The 26798-nt window shown below is 40.7% G+C and overlaps 1 protein-coding gene across 1 annotated transcript; it reads left to right on the top strand.

Annotated features, from left to right (window-relative positions):
* Positions 1 to 1726: 1726 nt before the first annotated feature.
* UBA2 (ubiquitin like modifier activating enzyme 2) lies at positions 1727 to 25938 on the top strand. Its single transcript, XM_070760656.1, has 17 exons — positions 1727 to 2038; positions 8750 to 8833; positions 9355 to 9425; positions 10039 to 10103; positions 12931 to 13031; positions 13136 to 13257; positions 14396 to 14463; positions 15830 to 15951; positions 18766 to 18865; positions 21241 to 21401; positions 21698 to 21791; positions 21881 to 21993; positions 22074 to 22229; positions 22396 to 22492; positions 23320 to 23425; positions 23638 to 23765; positions 25029 to 25938. Exons 1-17 carry the CDS (start codon positions 1901 to 1903, stop codon positions 25214 to 25216), a joined length of 1914 nt encoding a protein of 637 aa, XP_070616757.1. The 5' UTR covers positions 1727 to 1900; the 3' UTR covers positions 25217 to 25938.
* Positions 25939 to 26798: the final 860 nt, after the last annotated feature.

Raw genomic sequence — 26798 nt, 5'->3', positions numbered from 1 at the left:
CGCAGGGGAGGGCCTTCTCTGTGACCGCCCTGGCTCTATGGAACCAACTCCCCACCGATGTCCATGTTGCTCCTACCCTACAAACCTTCTGAAAGGCCACGAAGACCTGGTTTTGCCGGCAGGCCTGAGGGCCATGAAACTGACATTGGTCATGGCCAATTGTAGTGAATGGTATGTATGTGCGTTGTCTGGACTGATTGAGTTAATGGATTTTTAAATTGGGGTTATAATTTTAGGTTTTCTATATTTGACTTCTTTTTTATTGTATTTGTATTTTTATATCGTTGTGAGCCGCCCTGAGTCCTTCGGGATTGGGCGGCATAGAAGTCGAATTAAAAAAAAAATGAAATAAATTACTAATATAGCCAAACGAAATCGGTAAATATCCTAGACCCGTGATGGCGAACCTTATGGCTCGGGTGCCCAAAGTGGCACACGCAGCCTTGTTGCCTGGTACGGATGCCCCTCGTTCCTCTTCTAGATTTCTGGTGCGTGTGCACACAACTATCATCTGGCCTATGTGTATGTGGTAGTGTCAGAAACTGACAGAAAGAGCGGGTGTGAGTATGCGTACCAGTCAGCTTATCAGCGCATGAACATGCCCAGCAGTAACCAGAAAACTTTGCCGGAAGTACATTTCTCAGGGTGCGCATGCCCCCTACCCTCTTGGTCGTGGCCCGGCTGAGTGTGCGTGCACATGCGTGTGCCCAGAATGAGTGTGCACATGCCTGAAGTGCTTTCTTTTGGGCACTTAGCGCCATGTGCATGAACGCATGCTCCCTTTAGCCCTCTGTGCCAAAAAGGTCCACCATCACTGTGCTATACATAAAACACTACTATGGTAATTAGCTGTACAGAAGAGAGAGGGCAGAAGGAAAACAACCGTCTTTGTGTCTAGTCCAGGGGTAGGCCAAGTTGCCTCTTCTATGACTTGTGGACTTCAACTCCCAGAATTCCTGAGCCTATCATGCTAACTCAGGAATTCTGGGAATTGAAGTCCACATGCCATAGAAGAGCCAACTCTGCCTACCCCTGGTCGAGTTGTTTTGCCAGGTGATGTATAGTCTTCATGAACTCAACTGCCTAGGCCAGGAGTCTCCAACCTTGGCAACTTCAAGACTTGTGGACTTCAATTCCCAGAATTCCTCAGGCAGCATAGCTGCATAGCATAGCTGGCTGAGGAATTCTGGGAGTTGAAGTCCCTGAGTCTTAAGTCGCCAAGGTTAGAGACCCCTGGCCTAGAGTGCATTCCAATTGAGGCAGTGACTATAATAAACGTCCATCAAAGCTTCCATGCTATCGCTAGAGAAGCAAAAAACAAAACAAGAAAAAACAACACAGGTACAGCATACGTGGTACATTGCTCAACAGTAGTAACTGAGGGATCTTGGAGTCCTAGTGGACAGGCATTTAAATAAGAGCCAGCTGTGTGCAGCAGCTGCCAAAAAAGCCAACACAGTTCTAGGCTGCATTTGATCAGGGGAACAGCTTGCCTCCAGAGGTTGTGAATGCTCCAACACTGGAAGTTTTTAAGCAGATGTTGGATAACCATCTGTCTGAAGTGATGTAGGGTTTCCTGCCTAAGCAGGGGGTTGGACTAGAAGACTACCAAGGTCCTTCCAACTCTGTTGCTGCTATTATTATTATGATTATGATTATGATTATTTTATTATTATGCCACCAGAAATGGTGCCATGGGGAATCCGCGCCGGCGCCGCTGCCCGACGGCCGCTAGGGGCAGCCACCCGCAGCGAGTGCAGCGGCCGCTCTGGGAGCGCGCTTTCCGCTCGATGGCGACGGCCTGAAGAGCGGCGCATGCGCGGCGCCTGTGGCTGGCATCCCTCGCAGTCCCCCACCCCCTTTATTTTTTTTTTTCCCGCCCGCTTCCTCAGCGCTGGGAATGGCGGCGGCACTGGCCCTGCAGGGGGAGCTGGCCCAGGCCGTGGCCTCCGCGCGGGTGCTGGTAGTGGGCGCCGGAGGCATCGGCTGCGAGCTGCTCAAGGACCTGGTGCTCACCGGCTTCGCCCACATCGACGTGGTGAGGAGCTCGAGGAGGCGCGCGGGCAGACGGACGTGGGGGGGGGGGCGATGGTGCGGTCCGTGTGAGGCGCTCGCGCGTCTTGGCGCCTTCGGTGCGGCTCACGTTCCACCCCCCTCCCGCAGGAGGGGCGGGACCTGATGGCGGCGCGCGAAGGGAGTCTCTCTGAGGGGAAAGCGGGCGGGCGGCGAGCGAGGGTTCCCGGCTGAGGGCTCCGGTTGAGCGGGGCTTCCTGGCCTCCCTCGCATGACCCGGACCCCGGAGGGCGGCGCCATTCCTGGGCCGCCTCCGGTCTCTCCTTCATTAGCGGTTCCCGTCTCCTGGCCCCGCGGGAGCTGCTCTTCATCCTCCTGAGGGACTACGGGCCGCCCAGAGCCCGTCAGGAGTTGGACGACCTATAAATTCAATAAAATGAAAATTTAAAAAATAAAATGTGGAGCCCTTCCCGTTTGGATATGGTGGGTGCTGACGGTGGAACCTCCCTGTAAGAGAGCAGGCTACCCTGAGAGCCTGGAAACAAAGAAAGAAAGAAAGCAAAATAGCCCCCTCTTTCACGATGGACTTTTCTGTTGGGCTTCTGTCGGGGAGTTCATATTAGAGGAATGTGTTTTGTACACTGCTCAAAAAAAGGGAACACTTAAAGAACACAATATAACTCCAAGTAAATCAAACTTCTGTGAAATCAAGCTGTCCACTTAGGAAGCAACATATTGACCACCAATTTCACCTGTTGTGCTCATTCAACCTTGTACAGAACAAAGTATTCAGTGAGAATACTTCATTCAGATCTAGGATGTGTTCTTTGAGGGTTCCCCTTATTTTTTTGAACAGTATATTCTGAGTTCAGTATTTCTGTTCCTGTCTGAAATCTTGCTGGGTTTATTCATTGGGTACTTATGGGATCTTATGAACAGTTTGTGCAAGATGGCTAAGTTCGTTATAAGCAAACCCGTTTTCCTGGTTTATCACCTTGCAATTAACATTAACACAAAAAGAGGCCTCCCTCCAAGTTAAAACTAGTGAACCTTGCATTTAAACCGTGCATGTGAACGCATTTAATAGGTCTTTTTACACTGCTCAAAAAAAATAAAAGGAGCACGTAAACAACACACTATAACTCCAAGTAAATCAAACTTCTATGAAATCAAAACTGTCCACTTAGGAAGTAACACTGATTGAAACGGCGGACTTCCGGGTGATGCTTGGATCGCGCTGGGAGGACGGAGACATTGCTTCCTTATTGCAGGGCCCGATTTATGCTTTGCTTGAGCCTGGAGGGCTCAGCATAGAACAGGGGGTCTCCTGGATCCCTAGGGGCAGAACGCCACTGCCCCGAAGGGTAAGGAAAGCACTGCGGCTGCAACATGAAGAACAGCATCGGCACGGACGTGGCCATAGCAATCCGTTCACGGAGGAAGCAGAAGAATCGAAATAGAAGTCTACAATAAGAAGATCAACAGAAAGAAGAAAGATATAAGCACACATTGGAACCTAATACCTAAAAGGCGAACAGAGAAAAAGTTTATTCTTCAGAGTTAAATCCTTCTGCAAAAGTAAGATATGGCCGGATCTACTTCTCTTTGTTTAACTGTAGATTTTTTTTAAAAAAAGAGACTTTTTTATATTTTAATCATTGTACAGTATATTAGATTTTGGATCCTGATTTTTCAAACCTTTGGAATGAAATCTAATATATATTACTCACATTTTATAAATGAATTTTTTTGAACTTATCTGAGATCCTATAAATTTTCAAGTGGACTAAATTAAAGGAAACCTTCTCAATGAACTCATATATCAATGGATTAAATTTTAACTTTCCAACTTCTAACCTGATTGAATTCTAACTTCTTGCATAAAAAGGAGTTTGGTGACCTGGAGGTATTTACAGAGGGACTACTTTACAAACGGCAACAACCTAAGGATCAAACTGAACGAGATGGACTAAAGGTTTTTTTTCCTTTTTTTCCATTCTTTATTTTTTATATTTGCAGTACATCTGTTTCTACATTTTCCCCTTTGTTTTCTCTTGTGGACTGCGGATTTTGGGTTTCCTTTTTGTTCAATAGAAGACAGGAATTTGGACAGAGGAGTTTGGTGAAATTTTAAATAAACTTTTAAAATAAATTTTCCCTGAAAATAAAATTAAAAAAATAATAATTAAAGATCCAAGACTGTTTTAAGAAAGTTTGAATTTCGGAAAATTTTGAAAATCTTTTTTTTATTAAGCATTTGTCTATTTTTCCCCTATTTTATACATTATAATTTTATAAATATATTTTTACGCTTTTATATTTTTATATTTGCATATCTACATTTTTTCTTTGTTTTTACTATAACTTTGCTCTTTATATTTACATATTTACATATTTTATCATTTTAAATAGCGTTTTTAAATTCCCTTTTTCTCTCTCTTTCCTTTGTCATATTCTATCTTGGCTTCTCTATTTCCTTTCTTTTTATTTTTGATATTAAAATGTGCTAGAATATTACTTTCCTCCCTCTTGATCTGGTATACCCCCCAAATTTATAACATATTTTAGATTATATTTTATATTTACTCTCTCTTTTTTCTTTCCTTTTCTTTTATACACATAATAAGTACATGGTTAAGTGTTGATTTAAAGTGTATTTTTAAAATTATTATAGTCTTTCTGTTATTAACTCTTCTCTTTTTTATTTCTTTTCCCTTTCCCTTTCATTTCTTTATCGTTTATTAATATTGGTATTCCTTGCTGGATTGTTTTGCCTGTTTGATTGTAGTATCTTTTTATTGCATAACTACTAAGTTTGATTACTTTAATTTTATAGTATTTTTTTAAGAATATAAATCATATTAGTAACTGAAAAAGAAAGTAAACTAAGGTATTGCATAATAGATTGTAAACCTCGTGAGACATGAAAAGTTCTTTTAGGGCTCAAAGTGTGACTTCTGTTACAACAACAACCCGAAAACAAACATCCACTCCAACTCCTACCCCAAAGGTATCCCCCACTTCATCTCCGTTACAACGATCAATAATAACAATGCTAGCTAAAGAAAAAGAGAAGGAGAAAACTCCAATAGAATCAAATTTCCAGACCATCCAAGATACCTTAGCTGTTATTCAAGACTTTATGCAGAGAATACAAACTCAAATGGATACAAATAAAGAAGAAGTGAAAAAATATCTAGAAGGAATGAAAGAAGAAATGAAAAATGAGATGGGAGATCTGAAAGTTGATCTCAAAACTGAAATTGACCAAGTAAAAGGGAGCATGAAGGAAATGGATGGAAATATGAAAGCTATAAAACAGAATTTACAAGAAAATGGAAAAAGAATGAAAGCAATGGAAGATAAAGTTCAGGATATAGGACAAAAGATGGAAAATATGAAGAACATGCTTATGCAATCAATAGAGGCTTTGACGAAGCAATAATCAATCTTGAACTCCAATCTGCATCACATGGATTGAGATTCCAAAACATAAATGAGGAGAAAGACGAAGATCTATCAGCAAAGATGGCAGAGATAATAGGAGAAATTTTACAAATGGACCCACAAGAACTTATAAGAGAGATAGATGAAATTTAGAGTCCAAACTGGCTATGCACGGAGACACAACCTACCAAGAGAAGTTCACATTAAGTTTTCTAGAAGAGTAATTAGAGATGACATCCTAAAACAGGCGAGAAATCAGACTTGGAAGTATAAAGGTGTTCTGTCTGGGTCCCCCCAGACGCCAACACCAACCAAAAAGAGTAGCCAGACACACTGGTAAAAAGCAAAGGCAGTTTATATACTGGAAAGCAAACACAGGTAACAAAAACTGTTCTTACAGACAGGAACACGATGAAGCTTCACAGAGGTTTCACGAAGGCCAGGCAAAACAGGATTCTTGCTGGCAAAAACAACACTGGAGATAATAAAACCCACACCTCCCCCAAGTCTTTCAGCCTTCTAGGCCACAAGCCAAGATCAGAGACGCCAAGAATCGAAGCAAGGTCACAGGACTCCCAGTTGATAACTCTCCACAAGACTGTAAGGGCGGGCCTGCCTTTTCAACCCTGCTGAGGAGAACCACACCCAAACCCAGCTGTTGCCAATTCAGGGATGGAAATACCTTTCTAATTGGCCCCTTCTTTGAGCTGCACGTTTCTACCTCATGTCTATTATAGCCTGTGCGTCTTCATCCAATGAATCCAGGCTACTAGCTGGGGAGAGCCCCCCCCCCGGGGGGCTCAGGCTGCTCTCCCTCCTCCTCTTCCTGATGTTCCTCTCCCCCGTCTGCCTGGTCCTCCCCCTCCTGGTCACTGTCCTCCTCCTCTGGGCATGGATCCCGCAGAGCTCCAGCCGGTCCCTGAGGAGCCTCAGGCTGAATCACAACAAAAGGGAAAGACATTACAATTCTGAAACAAGTTCCAAAAAGAGTAAGAGAAAGTAGAAGAGAGTACTATTTCCTTCCAAGTGTCTTAATTTAAAAAAACCATAATTTTCCGATGGCCAGTACCAGAAGGACTCTCTTTGACTTGGCAAGGAATGAAAATTAAGATACAGTGTGGAAGATGCAAGAGCTTTCTTTGCACAAAGCAGATTGAATAGAACAGACCAACCACAGAAAGAACCTAAAGATAAAGAAGAAGGAAAGGGGGCTACCGGTAAAGAGAGGGAGGAAATACAAGATGCTAAAAAGAAACAACCACAAATTCAAAAGAATTGGTGTTAGACAGCAGATTGCGTGAACCAAAAGAAATTTAAAAATACTATAAATAGAAATGTCACATGATCTGAAAATCTTTTCAGTTAATGTAAATGGACTGAATAACCCCAGGAAAAGAAATCAAATATTGACTAAACTTAAGAAACAAAGAGCACAAATAAATATTCTACAGGAAGTCCATATTAAGAAATCAAATAGAAAATTACTCAATAAACCAAAATTAGGAAAACTTTATACCAGTTTAGCAAATAAAAATAAAAAAGAGGCGTAGCAATGTATATTGATGAAATAATAGAGTCAAAACAAATATACAGTATAGTGATAGTGAAGGTAGAATCATAATTGTACAATTGGAGTTAGAATCGAAACCTCTCGTTATTATATCAATATACGCACCAAATGACAATAAAAAACAATTCTATAAGGAATTACACAACAAAATAATTGAGCTATCAATAGAAAACATGATAATAGTAGGTGATTTTAATGCAATCTCAAATAGTCAAATGGACTATACAGGGAAAAAGAAAGAAAAGAAAAAGAAAAAAAAGGTAATTTTACCAACAACATTTTGGAAAATGAGTACAGAATTATTAAAAGATATATGGCGCGAATGTCACCCACAAAATAAACAATATACTTTTTATTCAAACCCTCATAAAATTTGGACTAGGATAGATATGGCCTGGGCACCAGCACACATAATGGAAAAGATTAGAGACATTGAGATAGAAACTAACAGCTGGGCAGATCATAATCCTTTAGTTACGGTATATATTGGAAAGGCAAGGCAAAATCTAATCATTGGTTCATGAATAGAAATGTATTACATGACCCCGAATATAAAGAGTGGATAGGGAAAGAATTAGAATTTTTCTTTAAAACAAATAAAAACGAAGTACTGTATTCAATGAGAATATTTTATTCATTCAGATCTAGGATGTGTTATTTGAGTGTTCCCTTTATTTTTTTGAGCAGTATATTGTGCTTACACTGTGGCCTGTGGTTGTGGCAAGATTTCCAATCCATAATGAAGTCTTTTTTTGCTGCAAATGCAACTCTTTAAAATACTGTATATTCCGATTGGGAATAGTAAGCAATAGTGATGTATGTACAGTCTGCTTTTCGAACTATCAAAAATATAAACAAAGAAAATAACAGCGTGCTTTCTTTTCTTTTTTCTTTTTTCTTTCTTTTTGAGTTCATCAGGATATATAGAACAGGCAACATAACTGATTTTATTTTATAATGCAAATGAAAATAAGTTATTACTTGTTGATTATTGCAAAGCAAAAGCTAGAAAGTAGAAGTATCTATTTTACAGATGCAGTAGGTTGGATTCAGGTTTAATTATACAGTACTGGGAGCAACTCCACTGGTAGCTTGATTAACTCAAGTTTCTCTGATTTCAGTTATTCAAGTATGATAATCCTGAACCCAGTTAATTCTGTTTGCATTCCAATACCCTGTTTCCCCCAGAAGAAGACATTTCCTGATAATAAGCTCAATCGGGTTTTTGATTGCATGACAATAAGGCCAAATGTTTATTTCACGGTTCAAAAAAATATAAGACAGGGTCTTATTTTAAGGGAAAACATGGTAATTATGGGATTATCAGAGCACCTGTATGAAACTTGAGCATACAAAGAAGAGGGCCATTTGCCATATGTCTGTTGTGCATATAATACACAATATAGTGTGACATATACTCTTTTTTGACTTTGGACTGCTAATTGAAGCAGGAAATTGAAAATACTAATTGAAAATTGATTAAGAAATACTATTTCTTAATAATTTGTATTCCACAATGACCCAAATCCAGATTGCTGTCTAGTTTTTCACATGAAATAATATATAGCTGCATTTTTTGGAGAAGACTGAAGTGTAAGCAAAAGGATGGACTATCTCTCTGGGCTTCCTCTTCAAAAAGCAATAGGTTGATATGCATAAAATATACTTTTTGTTAATTCATTGGAATAAATCTGGAAAATACAATTCCTATATTTCTAGATTGATCTGGATACCATTGATGTCAGTAATCTCAACAGGCAGTTCTTGTTTCAAAAGAAGCATGTTGGGCGATCAAAAGCTCAGGTAAGAGAAATCATAAGTATATGCAATTTCTGTTTAGGACTTAGAGCAGGGGTCCCAAACCCCTGAAGCGTGCACGGTATTGGGATGTAGCCCATTCAGAACTGGGCTGGGCAAGTGACAGGGGAGCGTGTATGTGCAGTTCCTTTTGCGTGAACAGCAGGTGTCTATATTACTTCATATCTGCTAGTTAGAAGCTAACCCGTTAGTTCCTTCCTATACCTTTTGGGTGATAAAGTTGTTATTCTATCATGTCTGCCAGCAATCTTAGCAGTGTGTCTCTTTCCCTCTCTCTCTCTCTCATACATCTGTTTCATGTAGGAACTATTTTGCTTACTGACGCTATTGCTAAATAACAAGGGGGGGTATATGCACCAAGCTTTTGCTTTTCATCTTGTTTGGTTTGTGTCCGTCTATTCATCTTGTAGAATTATTAAAAATCCATAAGATAATTTTGACTTACTGTATGAAATTTAAATGTCATTGGTTCTTGAGTATCAATATGCTTTCTTGATCTCTTACAGGTTGCCAAGGAAAGTGTTCTACAATTTCACCAACAAGCTAATATTATTGCTTATCATGACAGCATTATGAAGTATGCCTGATTCTTGTTAAGATTTTTAGTGCTTTTTAAAAAATGTCTGTTTTTTGGAAATAATTTATGTTTGCCATGCACATAACTGGGTTTCTTCCGTAATTTTGAGTATTGTAATTTAATATATCAGACCATTTGAATTTTCTTTTTCTACTTAATTTTGATTTGGTAACATAGAACAACTAATGTTGTGAGCCGCCCCGAGTTTGCGGAGAGGGGCGGCATATAAATCCAATAAATCTAATCTATAAATCTAATCTAATAGCTCCTGAAACATCATCATCAGCTGTACATATTCCAAACAAAGATAGATTTCACTAGATATAACACAGTCAATTTTATTCAGAATATAAAATGTTTTTGTTTGGATCCTAACTAGCTTTTGCTTAAAGAAACAGGTTGTGGAAAGAGCAGCAATCTTCTATCAATTAGCTTTCCAACCTGAATTAAAACATTTTATTTTTCTTCAAACTGTTTTGATATGTTAATTGAAAGAAAGTATGGAACCAGCAGAATTACAAGCCTGGGGATTTGATGTTCGGAAAAGATTGAATTCACATAGGTTTCATTTCATACACTTAATTAAAACTGTTATGTGGTTTTTTTCCTGCAGCCCTGATTATAATGTGGAATTTTTTCGACAGTTCACCCTAGTAATGAATGCCTTAGACAACAGAGGTGAGATATCTCCTTGCATCTTACATTTTTAAATGGGTCCCACACACAAACACATTCCTAACCTCAAATATTCTCTACATCTCTTTCAATGTATTTCATAATAAGATTGGACGTATAGATAGACATGAGAGTAATACAGTGATACCTCTACTTAAGAGAACTTAATTCGTTCCATGACCAGGTTCTTAAGTAGAAAAGTTTGTAAGTCGAAGCAATTTTTCCCATAGGAATCAATGTAAAAGCAAATAATGCGTACAAACCCATTAGGAAAGAAATAAAAGCTCAGAATTTGGGTGGGAGGAGGAGGAAGAAGAGGAGGAGGATAGTTGCTGCCAAGGGAAGAAGGTGAGGTGAGGGGAATCAAAAAAACCCAAATAAGGCTTTAAAAAAAAAAAGAGGGACTTTGAGGCAGCGAGGAGGAGCATGCGCCTCCCATACACCTGGCACGAGGCTGCTACCCATACATTGCGCCAGAGAGAGAAACCCAGGTGAGCAAGAGGGGGGAACCTCCCGCTCCTTTGACCAAAAGGCAACTGCTGCTACCTGCTTCCTCTTCCTTCCCATGCTGAAGGGCTCCCCTCTTCTCTCGCTCGCTCACTTTGTAGCCGGTGCCTTTCCTTCACTGTGGTGACTCCTCAGTTGAAAGGCTCTGGCAGCCCAGAAAAGCTCGAGATGACCGGGATTAAAGGGGGAATGGCAGGAAACTGGCCGGCCTGCTCAAGTTTTTTGGGAAATTTTTCCGGGCTCGGGTTCTTAAGTAGAAAATGGTTCTTAAGAAGAGACAAAAAAACTTGAACACCCGGATCTTATCTAGAAAAGTTCTTAAGTAGAGGCATACTTAAGTGGAGGTACCACTGTATTTAAGAATTCATGTTCAATGCTCTGATTGCAAGCAGCTAATTTAATTGTTGCCCAGTGATCAAAGTGAACAATATCGTCTTGTAGAGGGCATAGGGAATGGCCTTGAAGGACAGAAGAACTACTCCTCAGGCAGTAGTCAGAAACTAATTTGAGAAAACACATCGGACAAGCCCCTCCCTGAAGAGCTGAGGTGGTGGTGGCGCAGTGGTTAGAATGCAGTACTGCCGACGACTTCTGCTGACTGCCAGCTGCTTGCAGTTCAGCAGTTCATATCTCACCAAGCTCAATGAGGACTCAGATTGCTGAGGGCAAGAGGCTGACTGTAAACTCCTTAGCGAGGGCTGTAAAGCACTGTGAAGCGGTATATAAGTCTTAAGGGCTATTGCTAGTACTATATTCACAGAAAGATAAAGGAAGGGAGAATAGAATCACATTCAGACATGTATGATCGGTTACAAAAAAACAAACAAACCCAGTCATATGGTTGTCAAGCTCTGCCCAAAAAATGATAGAGAGCAATCAGTCAAAGTTCAGTTTATTATTTGCTTCCCTCAAATAAAACCAAATCTTATCAGACTAAACATATATTGCTCTTGCTGTAAGGTGGCACTCAGAGCCCTCTCTGTGGGCATGCATGCTGTAGCCAGATGCTCTTCTGGTGTGTGCACACATGTTCCAGCCAGCTGGTTGTGCATGTCAGAGTGCCAGAAGCCTGAAGACCAGCTGGCTGGCACATGTATGTATGCATTGGAAAACCAAAAACCAGCTTCTGGTGCACATGTGTGCATTCTGGTTAGGCCACTCAGTGCCAAAAGTCTTAGCCATCACTGCTCTTAAGGGATCTATCTGGGAAATATTCTAGGAAGTGGCTATCCTAAATTTTCTTCCTCTTGTTTCCTGTCCAGATCTGGATTGTGTTGCTTCTTGTCAGGTCCCCTTTCTTGGAATGTCCTCCCTCCTTCCTAGAAACTGCTATGTTGCTGTAGTTCATCATGACACCCCTTCCATAGGCACCAAGCCTCAACAGTGGTATAGGTTTCGAGAGATAATAACAAAGTTGGAAGGAACATTGGAGGTCTTCTATTGGAGGTCTTCTAGTCTACCAGTGACCGCGAACCTTTTTTGGTTTGCATTTCAAAAGGGTGTGTGTGGATGTGCTAGCATGCGTGTATGTGTTCAAACCCCTTCTCTCCCCACCTGTGCATGCACACAATCCCCCCAATCCCCGGGCACAAGCCTCACTGAAGCCTGGGACCAGAAAAAATGGGCAAACAGGCAAACCGGAAGTTTGTAAAAACACGCTTCCATTTTCCCATTGTGCTGTTTTTTGCACTCCAGGGCTTCAGGAAAGTTCCCTAAACCCTCCGGAGTGCAAAAAACAGCACAATGGTAGTGCATTTTTCCCAACTTACATTTGGTCCATTGGGTGGGTTTTTTGCACTCCAGGGATTCAGGGAAGCTTCCCTGAAGCACCTGGAGAGGAAAAAGGCCTTTCCCAAGGCTGAAAATTAGCTGGCTGGAACTGACTGACATAGGGCAACGTCTCGCATGCCCTCCAATACGGCTCTGTGTGTCACCTATAGCAAGTGTGCCATAGGTTCACTATCACAGCTTTATACCATTCCGGACAAATGGTTCTCCAATCTTCTTGAAAACCTCCTGGAGGCAAGCCGTTTCATTGATTAATTGTTCTCACTATCAGGAAACTTGTCCTTAATTCTAAATTGGATCTCTTCTTTTGATAATGTTCCACACCTTACTTCTTGTCCTACCCTCAGGTGCTTTGGAGAATAGTCTGACTTGCTCTTTTCTTTGAAGCCCCTCAAATATTGGAAGATAGTTATTTTAGTTAGGTCTATTTTGTAGGACTGACATCACTTGTACTTTTGGGAGAAATATGGCAGCATTGAACTGAACCTAGCTCTTTTGGTTCTTGAAAGTCAGTAATGGTCATTTCTTTACCCAGCTGCCCGTAACCATGTGAACAGGATGTGTTTGGCTGCTGATATCCCTCTTATAGAAAGTGGAACCGCAGGCTATCTTGGGCAAGTCACCGTTATCAAAAAGGTAAGACATTGTCTTTCTGGTCTCTGGTGCTGCAGCATTATAATCCTCAAAATTTATCAATACTCACTCTGCAGTAATTTTTTTCTGATCATTTTCTTCAATAGGGAGTGACAGAGTGTTATGAATGTCATCCTAAACCAACCCAGAAAACATTTCCAGGCTGCACCATCCGGAACACTCCTTCTGAACCCATCCACTGCATAGTGTGGGCAAAGTATTTATTCAAGTAAGCTGCCTCTCTTGGAGGGAAAAATGCCATTCTCCTGTTGCAAAGTTCAGAAGAGCCCTGCTATTCTCTGGTCATAAGACCTTGAGCTGAGGTTCCTTACTTGATTAATATAGATTTACCAACTAGGACCATTGTGTGGATGATCCCATCTTATAGAAGGAACACATTCTGATCTAGGACACATTGTCCTGTCGTGTTCAGTTGCCACTGCTTAGAGGGCCCGTTTGCTGTGGAAACTTTCCTGACATTTTTGTAATAATTCTTCAGAGATTCTTTCTCTTAACAGTTGCATTGAGTGATGAATACCAAAAACACTATAACCAGCAGGGCCCTTTTGAACAAATTCCAGCAGTTGCAGTCTTTATAAATAATGCACCAGATAATTTGGAATTGGTTCAAAGGATGATCCTTAAGGAAACAGCGAGGAAAGTGGTACATTTGCCTTCAGAAGACAACTCTGAGAAGGATACAGGGCCACTTGCAAAACTTCTCTAAGGATGACATACAGGAGACCAAAACCTGACTTTATCACTGCACGAAATAATGGATTAAATTAGAGGATAGCAAATTGCAACTGAATGCCAGAGAATCTTTCTTAATAATAAACACATTTAATGATATAGTAGACTGCTTCGTAAAAGAGGAAGATTTACTGCAGGTAATCCTACAGTTGGAACTGAAATTTCAGTCACTAAGTAGATAATTGTTATGAGTGTCATCCCATAAGCAGACGTGCTGAGCACTCAAACATCAGCTGTGATTCCAAGGATGGTGCAAGGCTTGTAATTTCAAGAGCGGGTTATAAGTCACTTTTTCTGAGGCAATCATAACTTGAACTATCTTTGTTTAAATGGTATAAGTCAAGGACTTCTGAATAATGTTTGAATGCAGATCAAGACTGACTTGGACATATAGCCCCTCTTAAGTTTTACCATGGGGTATTTTTCTCTCTAATTCTAAAAATAAATGCTTTCCTATGATACAGTTGTTAAATTGGACTAAAATTAGCAGACACCCCAATAAACCAAAAGGATAATTGCTCTTCCAAATGCTGTATTTGGAATAAAGGTGATATGCGTATGTGCATATTTACATCCTTTGTGAAATTGTATATCTTGTGTGTTTGGACCCACAGCCAACTGTTTGGAGAAGAAGACGCTGATCAAGAGGTGTCTCCTGACAGAGCTGATCCTGAAGCTTCTTGTAAGTGTGAAATTCTTCTTCGTTCTTGAGTAAATGAACCCTTTATCTATTGGGGGCCCAGAATCTTTCACTGCTTCTCAACAGGCTTTTCTCCCAGAGGGCCAACCAAGGCTGTTCCGTTCTCCGTGCCACAAAACCATCACTATCCGGACCATCCAAGTCTTAGCCCTTTCCTTAAAAGGGGTTGGATTAAGAAGATTTGGACTTATTAGACATTCACTTTGAGTGTACACCAATCTGCATACATTAAAATGAAATTTTGTTGCATATGGCTCTCAAAGGGACACTACCTCCAATATACACTTCATAAACATGACAAGACGGTTATATACCAGGGTGTCCAGCAAATCGGGAAATCAGGGAATTATCAGGGAAATAGGCAGTTTGGGAAATGCCAGGGAATTATCAGGGAATTTGTGAAAAAAAATGGAATAAATCCAGGGGGGGGGGGGAGAGAGAAACAAACTGTATTAAAATGTTTAAAAGTCAGGGGAAAATCATGTTTTTTAAAAACGGATCACGCTGCCTGGCAGAGTCAAGCAAAAATTACCATGGCAACAACTTGCTTCCTCAGCTACCAATATTTCTCCATGGCTTAGCTGTTTGATATGATGTCATCTATGACCGCGCCTTACCTAGATCACAAGTTACAGGGAAATGTCAGAAAAATATCAGGGAATTTCAAAATGCTTTCCACCTGGACACCCTGTATACATACATAGATACATACATAATTATGCATATACCCACATATATGACACAGAGAAACAACACAGTTGATTTCAGATGTATTCATGTACAGGGTGAGAAAAAATAATCTTGTGAGTTTGCCAAACGGATGGCATAGGAAGCAAAGCGGCATACAAATCTAATAAATTAAATAAATAAATAATGTGGTAGCTGTGCTAGAAATACTGTGAAACCTTCTCCCAAAGGGGAGCAACAGAAGCAGACCTGAAGTGGGCATGTGGGATCTCTAACAAATGCTTTGAGCTCTAAGCGCATAGCCGTTATAAGAAGCATCCTGAATGACAGGAAGTGAGCTTCCTATAATCTTCTCTGGTCCTTACTACTCTCTGTAGGAACTTTCTATCTGAGGCACGGCAGCCACCAAATCAAACTGATGTCGTTTGTTAAAATGCTCTCAATCATGCCGCTAGAAAGTGGTCAGGACAGAGGGAGAAAAATGTGCTCTTCTCATCCCACTCAGGAAAAACAGAATGTACCGGTCCAGCCAAACTGTTGATAATCTGAATGATAATCGCAATCACCTGTGTGGATTGTCTTCCTAAGATGTACCTGCTCTTTGCCCAATAAAAAGTCTTGTGCCAAATATCTTAATAATGAAATGTTCCATTCTTGACAGGGGAGCCAGCAGAAGCAGAGGCTAGAGCAAGAGCCTCAAATGAGGACGGGGACATCAAGCGGGTTTCAACGAAGGAATGGGCCAAATCCACAGGCTATGATGCAGTTAAGCTTTTCACTAAGGTAGGGCAGGCTCCGTGTTTATATCTGTAGAAGCTGGAGAAAAACAGAACCATGAAGTACCGTAAATATCTATAACGGACTTACAGTGATCCCTCGATTAGTGCGGGGGTTACGTTCCAAGACCTCCCACACTAATCGATTTTCCGCGGTATAGTGGTGCGGAAGTAAAAACACCATCTGCGCATGCACGCCCTTTTTCCATGGCCGCGCATGCGCAGATGGTGGAGCCGGGGAGCGACAAAAGTGCGGAGGCTGGCAATGGTTGTTTTTAATGTCGGCCACCCACCCAGCGCCTCCGGCCTCTTCGCCGCTACCCCCCGTCCGCCCGATTCGCCCCTCTCACCGGCTTTCTTGGGGCACGAGTCCTCTTGCAGCAGCGCTGCCGGCAACAGCTTCTCGGCGTTTAGAATGCCCGCCTCCTTCCCTCCCTCCTTCCTTCCCTCCCTCCTTCCCTCCCTCCTTCCTTCCATCCCTCCTTCCTTCCCTCCCTCCTTCCCTCCCTCCTTCCCTCCCTCCTTCCTTCCCTCCTTCCTTCCCTCCCTCCCTCCTTCCTTTCGTAAAAAGCACTTAAACAATGACAGAATAAAAAACCCCAGCCCTCACCTGTGTTTGAATTTCATTCACTCAGTCATTAATTCATTCTTCTGTATGCCACTCAGTCCCAACACTTTTAACCCACAAATTACCATTTCCCATCCCCTTAATTACTGTACTGTACTGTACCTCTACCTGTACCTGTACTGTACACATTGAATAAGACACTTAGTCATCCTGATAGTTAGAAATGATAACAATATTTATTTACAATTTTACATTTTGGGGGGGGGGGGTTAGCATAACTAGGATAACTCGGGATCTTCTTCTATCTTCTATCACCATTTCATCGGGCACTTCTACAATGGACGCTGAAGGTGATGGTGTGACATGATCTTGGTTTTCGTGACAAACATAGTTATGGGCAGTTGTTGGCGCAGTTTCTTTTTCTGGGGGTCTTCAGAGTCATCAGCACCTTCACCAGCACCTTCATCTGCAGAGAATGACAGGAAAGGGAGAGAGAAGTGACTCTTGAATGAAAGCATACAGTACTGTATGGTAAAAGCACTTAAATAATGACAAAATAAAAAACCCCAGCCCTCACCTGCGTTTCCCTCATCTGCATCGCCTCCTTCTGTGTTTGTAAGACGGGTGTAGAGTTGCTGTCCCTTTGTCCGTATGGTGCTGGTATCCAAAGCAATGCTCTTTTTACGGCAGTCTTGTACCCACACGGACAAAGCAGCTTCCATCTTCAGAAGGCGTTTGTTTCTAGGCATCACCATTCTTTTTGCAGCCTTGTTGAATGTCATCAGAGAACTTTGCCTTATCTTCTTTTCGTCTTTCCGAATGGATCGCACACTCGATTCGTTGATCCCATAATGCCGACCAACATCTGCATAAGAGCGTCCCTCTTTCAGCATGTCCAAAACTTCAATTTTCTCCTTAATTGTGAGTATCCTCCTGCTCTTTTTAGCGTCGCCGCCTCCGCTCTGCGTGCAACGTTTAGGAGCCATCTTCCAACAAGTCTTAACAAGTTCCAACAGTTCCAACAGTTCCAAAGCTTTTTTTTGCGATTGCAAAGCTGATTGGCCGAGATTTCGGCCAATCAGCAATGGCCGACGTCAGTTTGGTGATGACGTATGACGTCATCGGGCGGGAAAAACCGTGGTGTAGGGAAAAAACGCGGACTATTTTTAAATGTATTATTTTTTGAAAAACCGTGGTATAGCGTTTCGCACTAATCGAGACCGCACTAATCGAGGGATCACTGTATTTCCATAGGGCCTATTTGTGTAGTTGGAGGTAGTGATGAAATTAAATGAAACATGGCACCACAGTAGTCATCATTTTTTAATTTTAAAAAGTTGTACATTTTTAAAAAATTTAAATTGCAAAGCAGTTCAGTGTATTAATCAGTGATGTCTTCTTCTGAAAGGTGAAAATGAGTACCTCCCCTCTCCTCTCCTTGGTGAATCTATCTAGCCCAGCATGGTTGCTGTGGGAACATTGCCAGTTTTGATCAGCTGCATTTAAGCTGTTTTGATCGGGGATCTCTAAGAGAAAGGGAGCTGTTTCCATACTGACAAACAGGGGTTGCCAGGGCCCAGTAGAGGGCTGTGGCCTGTTTGGAATCAGACTCTACTAGTGGCAGACACCACTTGCACGCGCGGCTCCATTTGCACAAATAGCGGGCACACACGCGTGAGACTGTATCTGCCTTGCTCCCTCAGATTCCTCCTGCGCTGGTATAGGAATGCTAAAACTCCCAAGGCTTCCAGCTGCATTCACACTCTCCATGTTGGTTTAGAGAGAGTGCTGTTTTTCATAGCGACGGGCTATACATTTGAGAAGGGAAAGCTGCTAAAATAGTGAGAAAAGATTATGTGGACAAATGTTTGTATCAGGTGAGGGCCACCATTTTTGGCCTGGGGGCTATACTCTATACCTGAGGAGTGTGGTGGGATGAGGTGGGGATTGACGTGACCTTTATTATATTTTTATGGGTCATTAGGCTACTTCAATTTATGTCAAACCTTTAGTGTTCACAAATAGAATACAGCATGTTTACTAATGTTTATCAAATGTACACATAATTGCACTCAGCAATTTCAGATATTCCAGAAATTTACTATTGTCAGCAAATGTCAAGATTAAGTGTAACTTTGAAGTAGCTCTGTTGCTAACATTCCCAATCAGCCCTAACTGGAGAGTTGTTAATATTTATAGCAAAAAAAGAACATCACTTAATATTAAGCTTCCTTTCCAACTCTGGTTTCCTAGCTTTTCAAAGATGATATCGGGTATCTGTTAACAATGGATAAGCTCTGGAGAAAAAGGAAACCACCTATTCCTCTGGACTGGAATGAAATACAAAATCAAGGTAAGTGTTTTTAGATTAAGAGTTGAAAATAACTGAATCAGCCAAACCGTATTTCAATACTCCAGCAGAACTATATTTGCATCACTTATTTAGTGTTTGAAGAATATGATCATACCAATTTAAATTTGACAGGTTGCTTTTCAAATTTTTATGCCATCCAACTTTCAAGGTAACAAATTTTAAAAAATCAAAAAAAGAAAATACAATCATGTTTATTTAATGTACATAACCACCCATCTCACATATGTCAGTGGGTAGCACACAGAATTTCACAAAAGCCAAACCATCAGAACAATTGAAAAACAAAACCATCAAAATACAACTAAACTGATTACAACCTATAAATATAAATAAAAAATGTGGGAAAGTACCTTCCAAAATTTACATGCGATTAGGTTTTGTGCTTTCCAAAACTTTAAAATGTCTTGCAGGCTCCATAGCTTGATTGAATCCTTAGTTGAATGACAAAATCAGGTGTTAAGAGCTTCCATGAGGTCAGTCAGGTTGGAGCCAATCTCCCCTCAGGGACGATGTTCTGCAGGGTAGATGCCATGATGGAAAAAGCTCTCTCCTCTCCTGTGATGAAGCTCCTCAGCAGGCACAATCCACCACAGTGCTCTTCTGCTGGGCTTGATGGTACAGTAGACGTAACCAGAAAGTGGCAGTCGCTCAAATAACGGCCTCATAGCGAGCACCTCGAATTGAACTTGGAGCTTGTGAACAGAGGGAGGACATGTACGCCTCTAGGGTTATACCTAATTGCCTAAACCATTGCATTTTGCAGCAGCTGCAGCTTCTGGGCGCTCTTCAAGAGCAGCCCCATATGGAACGCATTAGAGGAGTCCATTTGGGAAGCAACCATAGCAGGAATGACTCAAAGTAGAGCCGCCACAGCTACTTCTCTTTTAATGTATTACATAATAACATGGGATGCATAGATAGACATGGGAGTAAGATTTTAAAAATATTAAATGTTCTGATTGCAAACTGCTATTGTTGCCCAGTGATCAAAGAGAACAATGCCCTCTTTTAAAGGGCATAGAGAATGGCCTTGAAGACAGAAAGCAGAAACTGCTTGTTCAGTTGCACAAAAGCTTTCCTAACGACACTCTTCAAGCTAGAGCCACGAGGCCCAAAGAACCCTCAGATTGGACACTGGGTCTATTTAGAGTAGTGCCACCCCATCCAGCACCAAAGGTGGCTTGGCCTACAACTGACAGGCCCCAAAACAAAGTAACTTGGTCTTGTCAGGGTCTTGTCAAGCTTTTCTGTTCCCCAGCCAAATTCATACAGACTGTAGAGTAGAATAGAATAGAATTTTATCGTCACTTTAAATGTGTACTAGTCAGCACACATTAAAATGAAATTTTGTTGCATTCAGCTCTCAAAACAACCATTATGCATATACCCACACATATGACACAGGGAAGCATCACAGTCTAGTTTAAATTTATATATAGACATGGCAAAAAACAAGAATCCTGCAAATTTACAAGATGAATCTCATAGGGAACAAAGCTGTTACAGAATCTAGCAGTCCTGCTAGAAATAGTTTGAAACCTCATCCTGAAGGGGAACAACAGAAGCAGACCGTGAAGTGGGTATGTGGGGTCTCCAAAAATGCTATACTACTTTGGCAAGCCAAAGTCTCTAACTCCACATGATGGCTTTGGCCTGACAAGATTTGACACATACCCAATACTGTACACCTTTCTCCACCTATTTTCCCCACAACAACAACAGTCCTGTGAGGGGAGTTGGACTGAAAGAATGACTGGCCCAGAGTTACCCAACTGGATTTCATGGCCAAGGTGGGACTTGAACTCACTTTCTAGCCTGGCGCCTTAACTGCTAACCAAACTAGATGAAACTTGTCAAGGCAGAAGCAGAACTCTTGTAAGGGAAGCAGCAACCAAAGTCCAGACTGCTTCCAATAATCAAAGTCAAGCCCAATATTTTGAGATACTATTTGGATAAATATTGTGCCTACCCACTAAACTTTATCTCTGTTGAAGTGGCAGCTCATTTCCAACAGACCGTATTTCCCCGAAAATAAAACCGTGCCATACATGTTTTTGAACCTTGAAATAAGCACTTGGCCTAATTGCCATGCACTCAAAAACCCAATTGGGCTTTTGAGTGCATCGGGGGATGCCTTATTTTGGTGGAAACAGGGTAACACATCATGCGGGGATTGTTTGTGCTGCTGTTTATTTGCTTCAGATGTGCATTTGTGTTTGTAATAGTTGCAGACTGAGTGGAAGCCTCACTGTCTTAATGTACAAATAATACTTTTGATGTGAAATTGCATTCAGTTTAGAATGTTTTAAAGAACAATATGCTCAGTTTTTCTTTTTCTCCTTTCCCATCTGAAGACAACAGCACATCTAATCAGAAGAACCAGTGTCCTTTGGGCCTCAGGGACCAGCAGGTTTTAGATTTAAAGAGCAATGCAAATTTGTTCGCTAAGAGCATAGAGACCCTGAGAGTTCAACTGACAGAAAAAGGTGATGGAGCTGAGCTTGTATGGGATAAGGTTAGTTCAGCAAATGTTTGAAAGTCTGTTGAATGCAAAGTAATCAGAAGTAGCATTGTGCATACTGTTTGAACAGAGCCAGAAAATGGTATTTAAGATTAAACGAGTGGTGTAGAGTTGAAGGCTGACTTGAAGGCTGGTAAATGGATCAAAATGTCCTTTACTGGATAAATATGTGTGAGAAAGGTTTTGAAAATATATGAAACTGGGTGGAAATTGACTCAGACGTTTCTTTATGTTTCATGATGGGGCTATAGATATTTTCTTGTTGACTGAAGATAGAATCTTGATTACAGGATGAGCCTTCTGCAATGGATTTTGTCACTTCTGCTGCAAACCTCAGGATGCATATCTTTAGTATGAACATGAAGAGCAAATTTGATATTAAATGTAAGTTCTGGTTTCCCTGAGCTTTTTTAAATATTTGCCGTGCCATTTCCACATACAGAAAAGGCATCCTATTTTTGCTTCCTTTCCAGCAATGGCAGGAAACATTATCCCTGCTATAGCTACTACCAATGCCATAATAGCTGGTCTGATAGTGCTGGAGGGTCTAAAAATTCTCTCAGGAAAAATTGAGCAGTGCAGAGCGGTAAGTGTGGTGCAGTTAAGTATTTTTCTTTTCTCCTTGGCCTTCCTGAATACATGATTTGTTTTCTCTTCTTCTCTAAGATTTTCCTGAATAAACAACCTAACCCCAAAAAGAAGTTGCTTGTTCCATGTGCTCTGGACCCCCCCAATCCTAACTGCTATGTTTGTGCGAGTAAACCAGAAGTAACCGTGAAACTGAATGTCCACAAAGTCACTGTTCTAACACTGCAAGACAAGGTAAAGCAGCTGCGCGTTTTCCATTCAATTCCTGTTTGAACAGCGTTGATAGAATGCTCCTCCCCAGAATCTGTGTCCCAAGACTGATTTTTAACATTCTTGTTTTTAATTTAGAGAGAAAGGGAGAAAGAATCTTAGCCTCTGAAAGTATATTTTTATCTAACAGATAGTTAAAGAGAAATTTAATATGGTCGCCCCTGATGTCCAAATAGAAGATGGAAAGGGAACTATTCTCATCTCTTCAGAAGAAGGAGAAACTGAAGGTATGAAAGGAAAGCTAAAACTGGATGGTGAATATAAAAAAAGCCACTTCTCAAATTCCCATATGTTACATTTCATCAGTATTATTCAGTCCAAACGTCTTCTCTTCTCAATTCACCCCCTTTGGAACTGAACTAACTCAAGGGAAAATTTGCAGCTTAGTCAGGTATCCCTTATTTTCCCTCTTTTCCAAGAAGCAAAAGAGAACAATTGTGGGGGGAGAGATTGCCCTTCTAAAGCCACTTTTAAAGCAGGAAAAATTCGTTACCATAAATGAAACCATGGACATTCCTTTTTTTCAATGGTTTCTTTGGGAATCAAATTGCTAGAAGTATGAGATGCAAGGAAAAGGGTGTTTATGATGGGGGGAAAGGAAAGGGATAAATGAGGATTGGACCCTGACTCACCTGGACAAATATGGAAGTGGAAGAGATAAATGAAAGAGAAAGAAGTCCATGGGAAAGAATTCTGAAGTCCTCCTATCCTGAGCTGAACTATAAAGAGGAATGTATATTGGGCTGGAAGAGTGCATACTTGTAGTTAGGCATGGGGGTTGAGTAAGAATGTATTTTTAAAGCAATTATTTGTGTGGTCAAGGAAGAAGTAATTCTGAAAACACTGGCTTTGGTGCTTCCATAAAACCTTTACATCTTTTGCCATATTCCTTTCTCAAATAAGGTAAATGCATCTCCCTTTTTTCAGTCAGGCAAAAACTGACTATAATTCAATGTTTTACCAGCCTTAAGTGTTTGATTTTTATAACATTTTTGTGGATTGTTTTCATAAAACTTTGCATGTGTCTTTTTCTGATTTCCTTTCTTGCTTACAGCAAATAACCACAAGACGTTGTCAGAATTTGGGATTCGAAACGGCACTCGGCTGCAAGCAGACGACTTTCTGCAGGATTATACCCTACTGATCAATGTGTTACACAGGTGAGGAAGGTCAAATCCAACTTCATGAGTCATTGTTGAAATCAGAATTGAGGTGAAAAGAATGACCGAGATCTTGCTAGTACAGAGATCAAATCTGTGGCTTTTCTTGGCCAATTGCGGGAACCTAGAGGTGGTTCAGAAACACTTCTTCTCATTAACCATGCAGCCATGTCCATGTAGAAGTTTATTCTTCTCTGTATCTTTTTGAGTAGCGAAGACCTTGCAAAAGATTTGGAATTTGAGGTTGTTGGCGATGAGATCATTGGTCCCAAATCAGAACAGTCCACCAAAAATATCACCAATGGAAGTGATGATGGAGCTCAGCCCTCAACATCTACAGGTAAGGAAAGAAAAATATTGCTGATGTATTTTGCAAGTTTTGGCAGTCACGTTGCATGTTGAAATGTAAGCTGTTTGAAGAACTAATAGTTTTACTTAATCGTCTGAATAAGGATGAGCCAAGGTGGCCCAGTGGGTAGAGTGCGGTACTGCAGGCCACTAAAGCTGACTGCTAGATCTGCAGGTCGGCGGTTCAAATCTCATCACCTGTTCAAGGTTGACTCAGCCTTCCATCCTTCCGAGGTGGGTAAAATGAGGACCCGGATTGGCTGGCTCTATTAAAAAGTGCTATTGCTAACATGTTGTAAGCCGCCCTGAGTCTAAGGAGAAGGGCTCATAAACAAAAAATCAAATAAATAAATTACAACAGTTTCTTTCCTCACAGCCATGTTTTCCTCTCTCCTTGACCAGACATTTTAGGAATTAAAGTGGTTTAGCAATTCACATCCTTCACTGCAAATGTCAGGTTGTGACATATTTATAAAACTTCAGAAGAGAAGGATTTAGGGGCAGTGATTTCTGACAGTCTCAAAATGGGTGAACAGTGTGGTCAGGTGGTAGGGAAAGCAAGTAGAATTATTGGCTGCATAGCTAGAGGTATAACAAGCAGGAAGAGGGAGATTGTGATCCCACTATATAGAGTGCTGGTGAGACCCCATTGTGAATACTGTGTTCAGTTCTTGAGACCTCACCTATAAAAAGATATTGATACAATTGAATGGGTCCAAAGACGGGCTACAAAAATGGTGGAAGGTCTTAAGCATAAAACTCATCAGGAAAGACTTCATGAACTCAATCTGTATAGTCTGGAGGACAGAAGGGAAAGGGGGGACATGATCGAAACATTTAAATATGTTAAAAGGTTAAATAAGGTTCAGGAGGGAAGTGATTTAATAGGAAAGTGAACACAAGAACAAGGGGGCAGAATCTGAGGTTAGTTGGGGGAAAGATCAGAAGTAGTGTGAGAAAATATGATTTGACTGAAAGAGTAGTAGATGCTTGGAACAAACTTCCAGCAGACGTGGTTGGTAAATCCACAGTAACTGAATTTAAACATGCCTGGCATAAACATACGTCCATCCTAAGATAAAATACAGGAAATGGTATAAGGGCAAACTAATGGACCACCTTCTATGTTTCTAAAATATTATTCTTGAGCAGCAGAAAGTACTGATAGAAATAAACATGCAGGTTCTTCCGGTAAACTTGCATTTTAAAGAATTGTAAAATTCAGCTTGCTGTATTGTGCTTCTTTCTTTTCTAGCTCATGATGAAGATAATGATGATGATGTTATGATTGTTGAGACCGAAGAAGATCCATCAAATAATGCCGATGACACAGAAGCTAAGAACCGCAAGAGGAAGCTTGATGACAAAGAACACAGTAGTGCGAAGAGAATGCGGTCCGAGCTGCCAGATGACCAAGAGGATGATGTGATAGCCCTGGACTGAGGGCTGCCAGGCCGGAGGGTGTGTTAAAAGGCCAGTGGAAGGGAGGTGTGAATAGCTGTATCAGCCCAAATTGCAGAATCTCTGCTATTGTCATTCCGTCACATTTAAATCTTCCCCTGTACGCTATTTGAAATATATTGGATTATCTTATCCACTCAAGCAGTGTCACAAAAATTAAGCTCTCTCTAATGTTTGAAAGCTGAATTGATAAACAGAAAACAAAGAAACTCTGGATTAGTGAAGAGTTATCAATTGGTAAATTTTCAGAACATTTTTCAGTTCTGGCTTAAAAAAAATTTCTTAGCCTACTTCTTGCAATTTGTCACATCTTCAGAGCTAAATTTGAAAATGAAGGTGAGCTGTGTTTCAAGTAGTCATTGGACACGATGTAAATTACTGTAAAACAATTTACTCCGTCAGCTGGTAGTGCCTGCTGTGTGAAAAATGGATGTTGGTGTAGTGTTAGAGTTTCAGATTATTTATATAGGATGTTATGTAAAACTTAACTGCTACTCTATCAGCCATCTAATGGACCAAATAAGTACATTAGCTCTAAAAACATCTGTTTGCACAGATCACCTGTGTGCTACTTGAGGATTTGTAAAGTGACTTCAGAATACTGTACTAATTTTGATCTTAAGCATCCACGGGACTTTTTGAAAAATATTATTTGTTGGCATTGAAAAGGGAGGGTTTTTTTAAATAAAAAAAACTGTCACTGATTATCAGAAAAAGATCTTTATTTGCCATAAGAGCATTTAAATTAACTTCAGTGATTTCACTATGTCAGAGTGTGAAAAGTGGGCAAGGTAACTAAGCCAGCTGCAGGGGATAGCAAAAAATCAGTGTATTTCTATAAAGACAAAAATGAATGTGACACAAAAAAGCAATTCCAATGATCTCTTAGGAGATGGCAGATGCAAGACTTCTCATCATTTTTCTCTCCCACTTCAAATCTTAGAATGAAAGTTCTGCTACTTGCATTCAAAGAATATATACTGCTCAAAAAAATAAAGGGAACACTCATAACACATCCTAGATCTGAATGAATGAAATATTCTCATTGAATAACTATTCCATTTGCACAACAGCATGTGAAATTGATTGTCAATCAGTGTTGCTTCCTAAGTGGACAGTTTGATTTCACAGAAGTTTGATTTACTTGGAGTTATATTGTTTAAGTGTTCCCTTTATTTTTTTGAGCAATGTATATTGGTAATAGACCTCTTTGCTGATTGCCTCATGCAACAACCATTTAAAATGATAGAGCTGAAAAAATATTTTGCAACCAAGGTGATCATTTATCACCTTTGCAGCGTCTCTGTTACATATATGCCATTACAGTCAACAGAACACATACTATACATGATTATATTTTTCCCTCCAGAGTGCAAATATTGGAGAGGAAGGGATTAGAAGAGAGGAAGCAGGCAAATATAGGGAATACACTAGGGGGAGACGCAAGCACAGTCCTTTCAATATGTATTCTCCATTACCGAGTCTGCGGAGAGGGGCAGCATACAAATCTAAATAATAAATAAAATAAATAAATACAGTGATACGTCTTACAAACGCCTCATCA

This window comes from Erythrolamprus reginae, chromosome 9 (assembly GCF_031021105.1).
Source record: "Erythrolamprus reginae isolate rEryReg1 chromosome 9, rEryReg1.hap1, whole genome shotgun sequence".
NCBI lineage: Eukaryota > Metazoa > Chordata > Lepidosauria > Squamata > Dipsadidae > Erythrolamprus > Erythrolamprus reginae.
The sequence above is the reverse complement of the archived record's forward strand: the minus strand, read 5'-3'. Positions and strand labels throughout refer to the sequence as shown.

Bases quoted from the DNA above. Each gene is read 5' to 3' on its own strand.
- UBA2 (XM_070760656.1), top strand. From the start codon at position 1,901: ATGGCGGCGGCACTGGCCCTGCAGGGGGAGCTGGCCCAGGCCGTGGCC. The intron at 2,039-8,749 runs GTGAGGAGCTCG...CTATATTTCTAG, and splicing joins GCTTCGCCCACATCGACGTG to ATTGATCTGGATACCATTGA. The intron at 13,032-13,135 runs GTAAGACATTGT...TTTCTTCAATAG, and splicing joins AAGTCACCGTTATCAAAAAG to GGAGTGACAGAGTGTTATGA.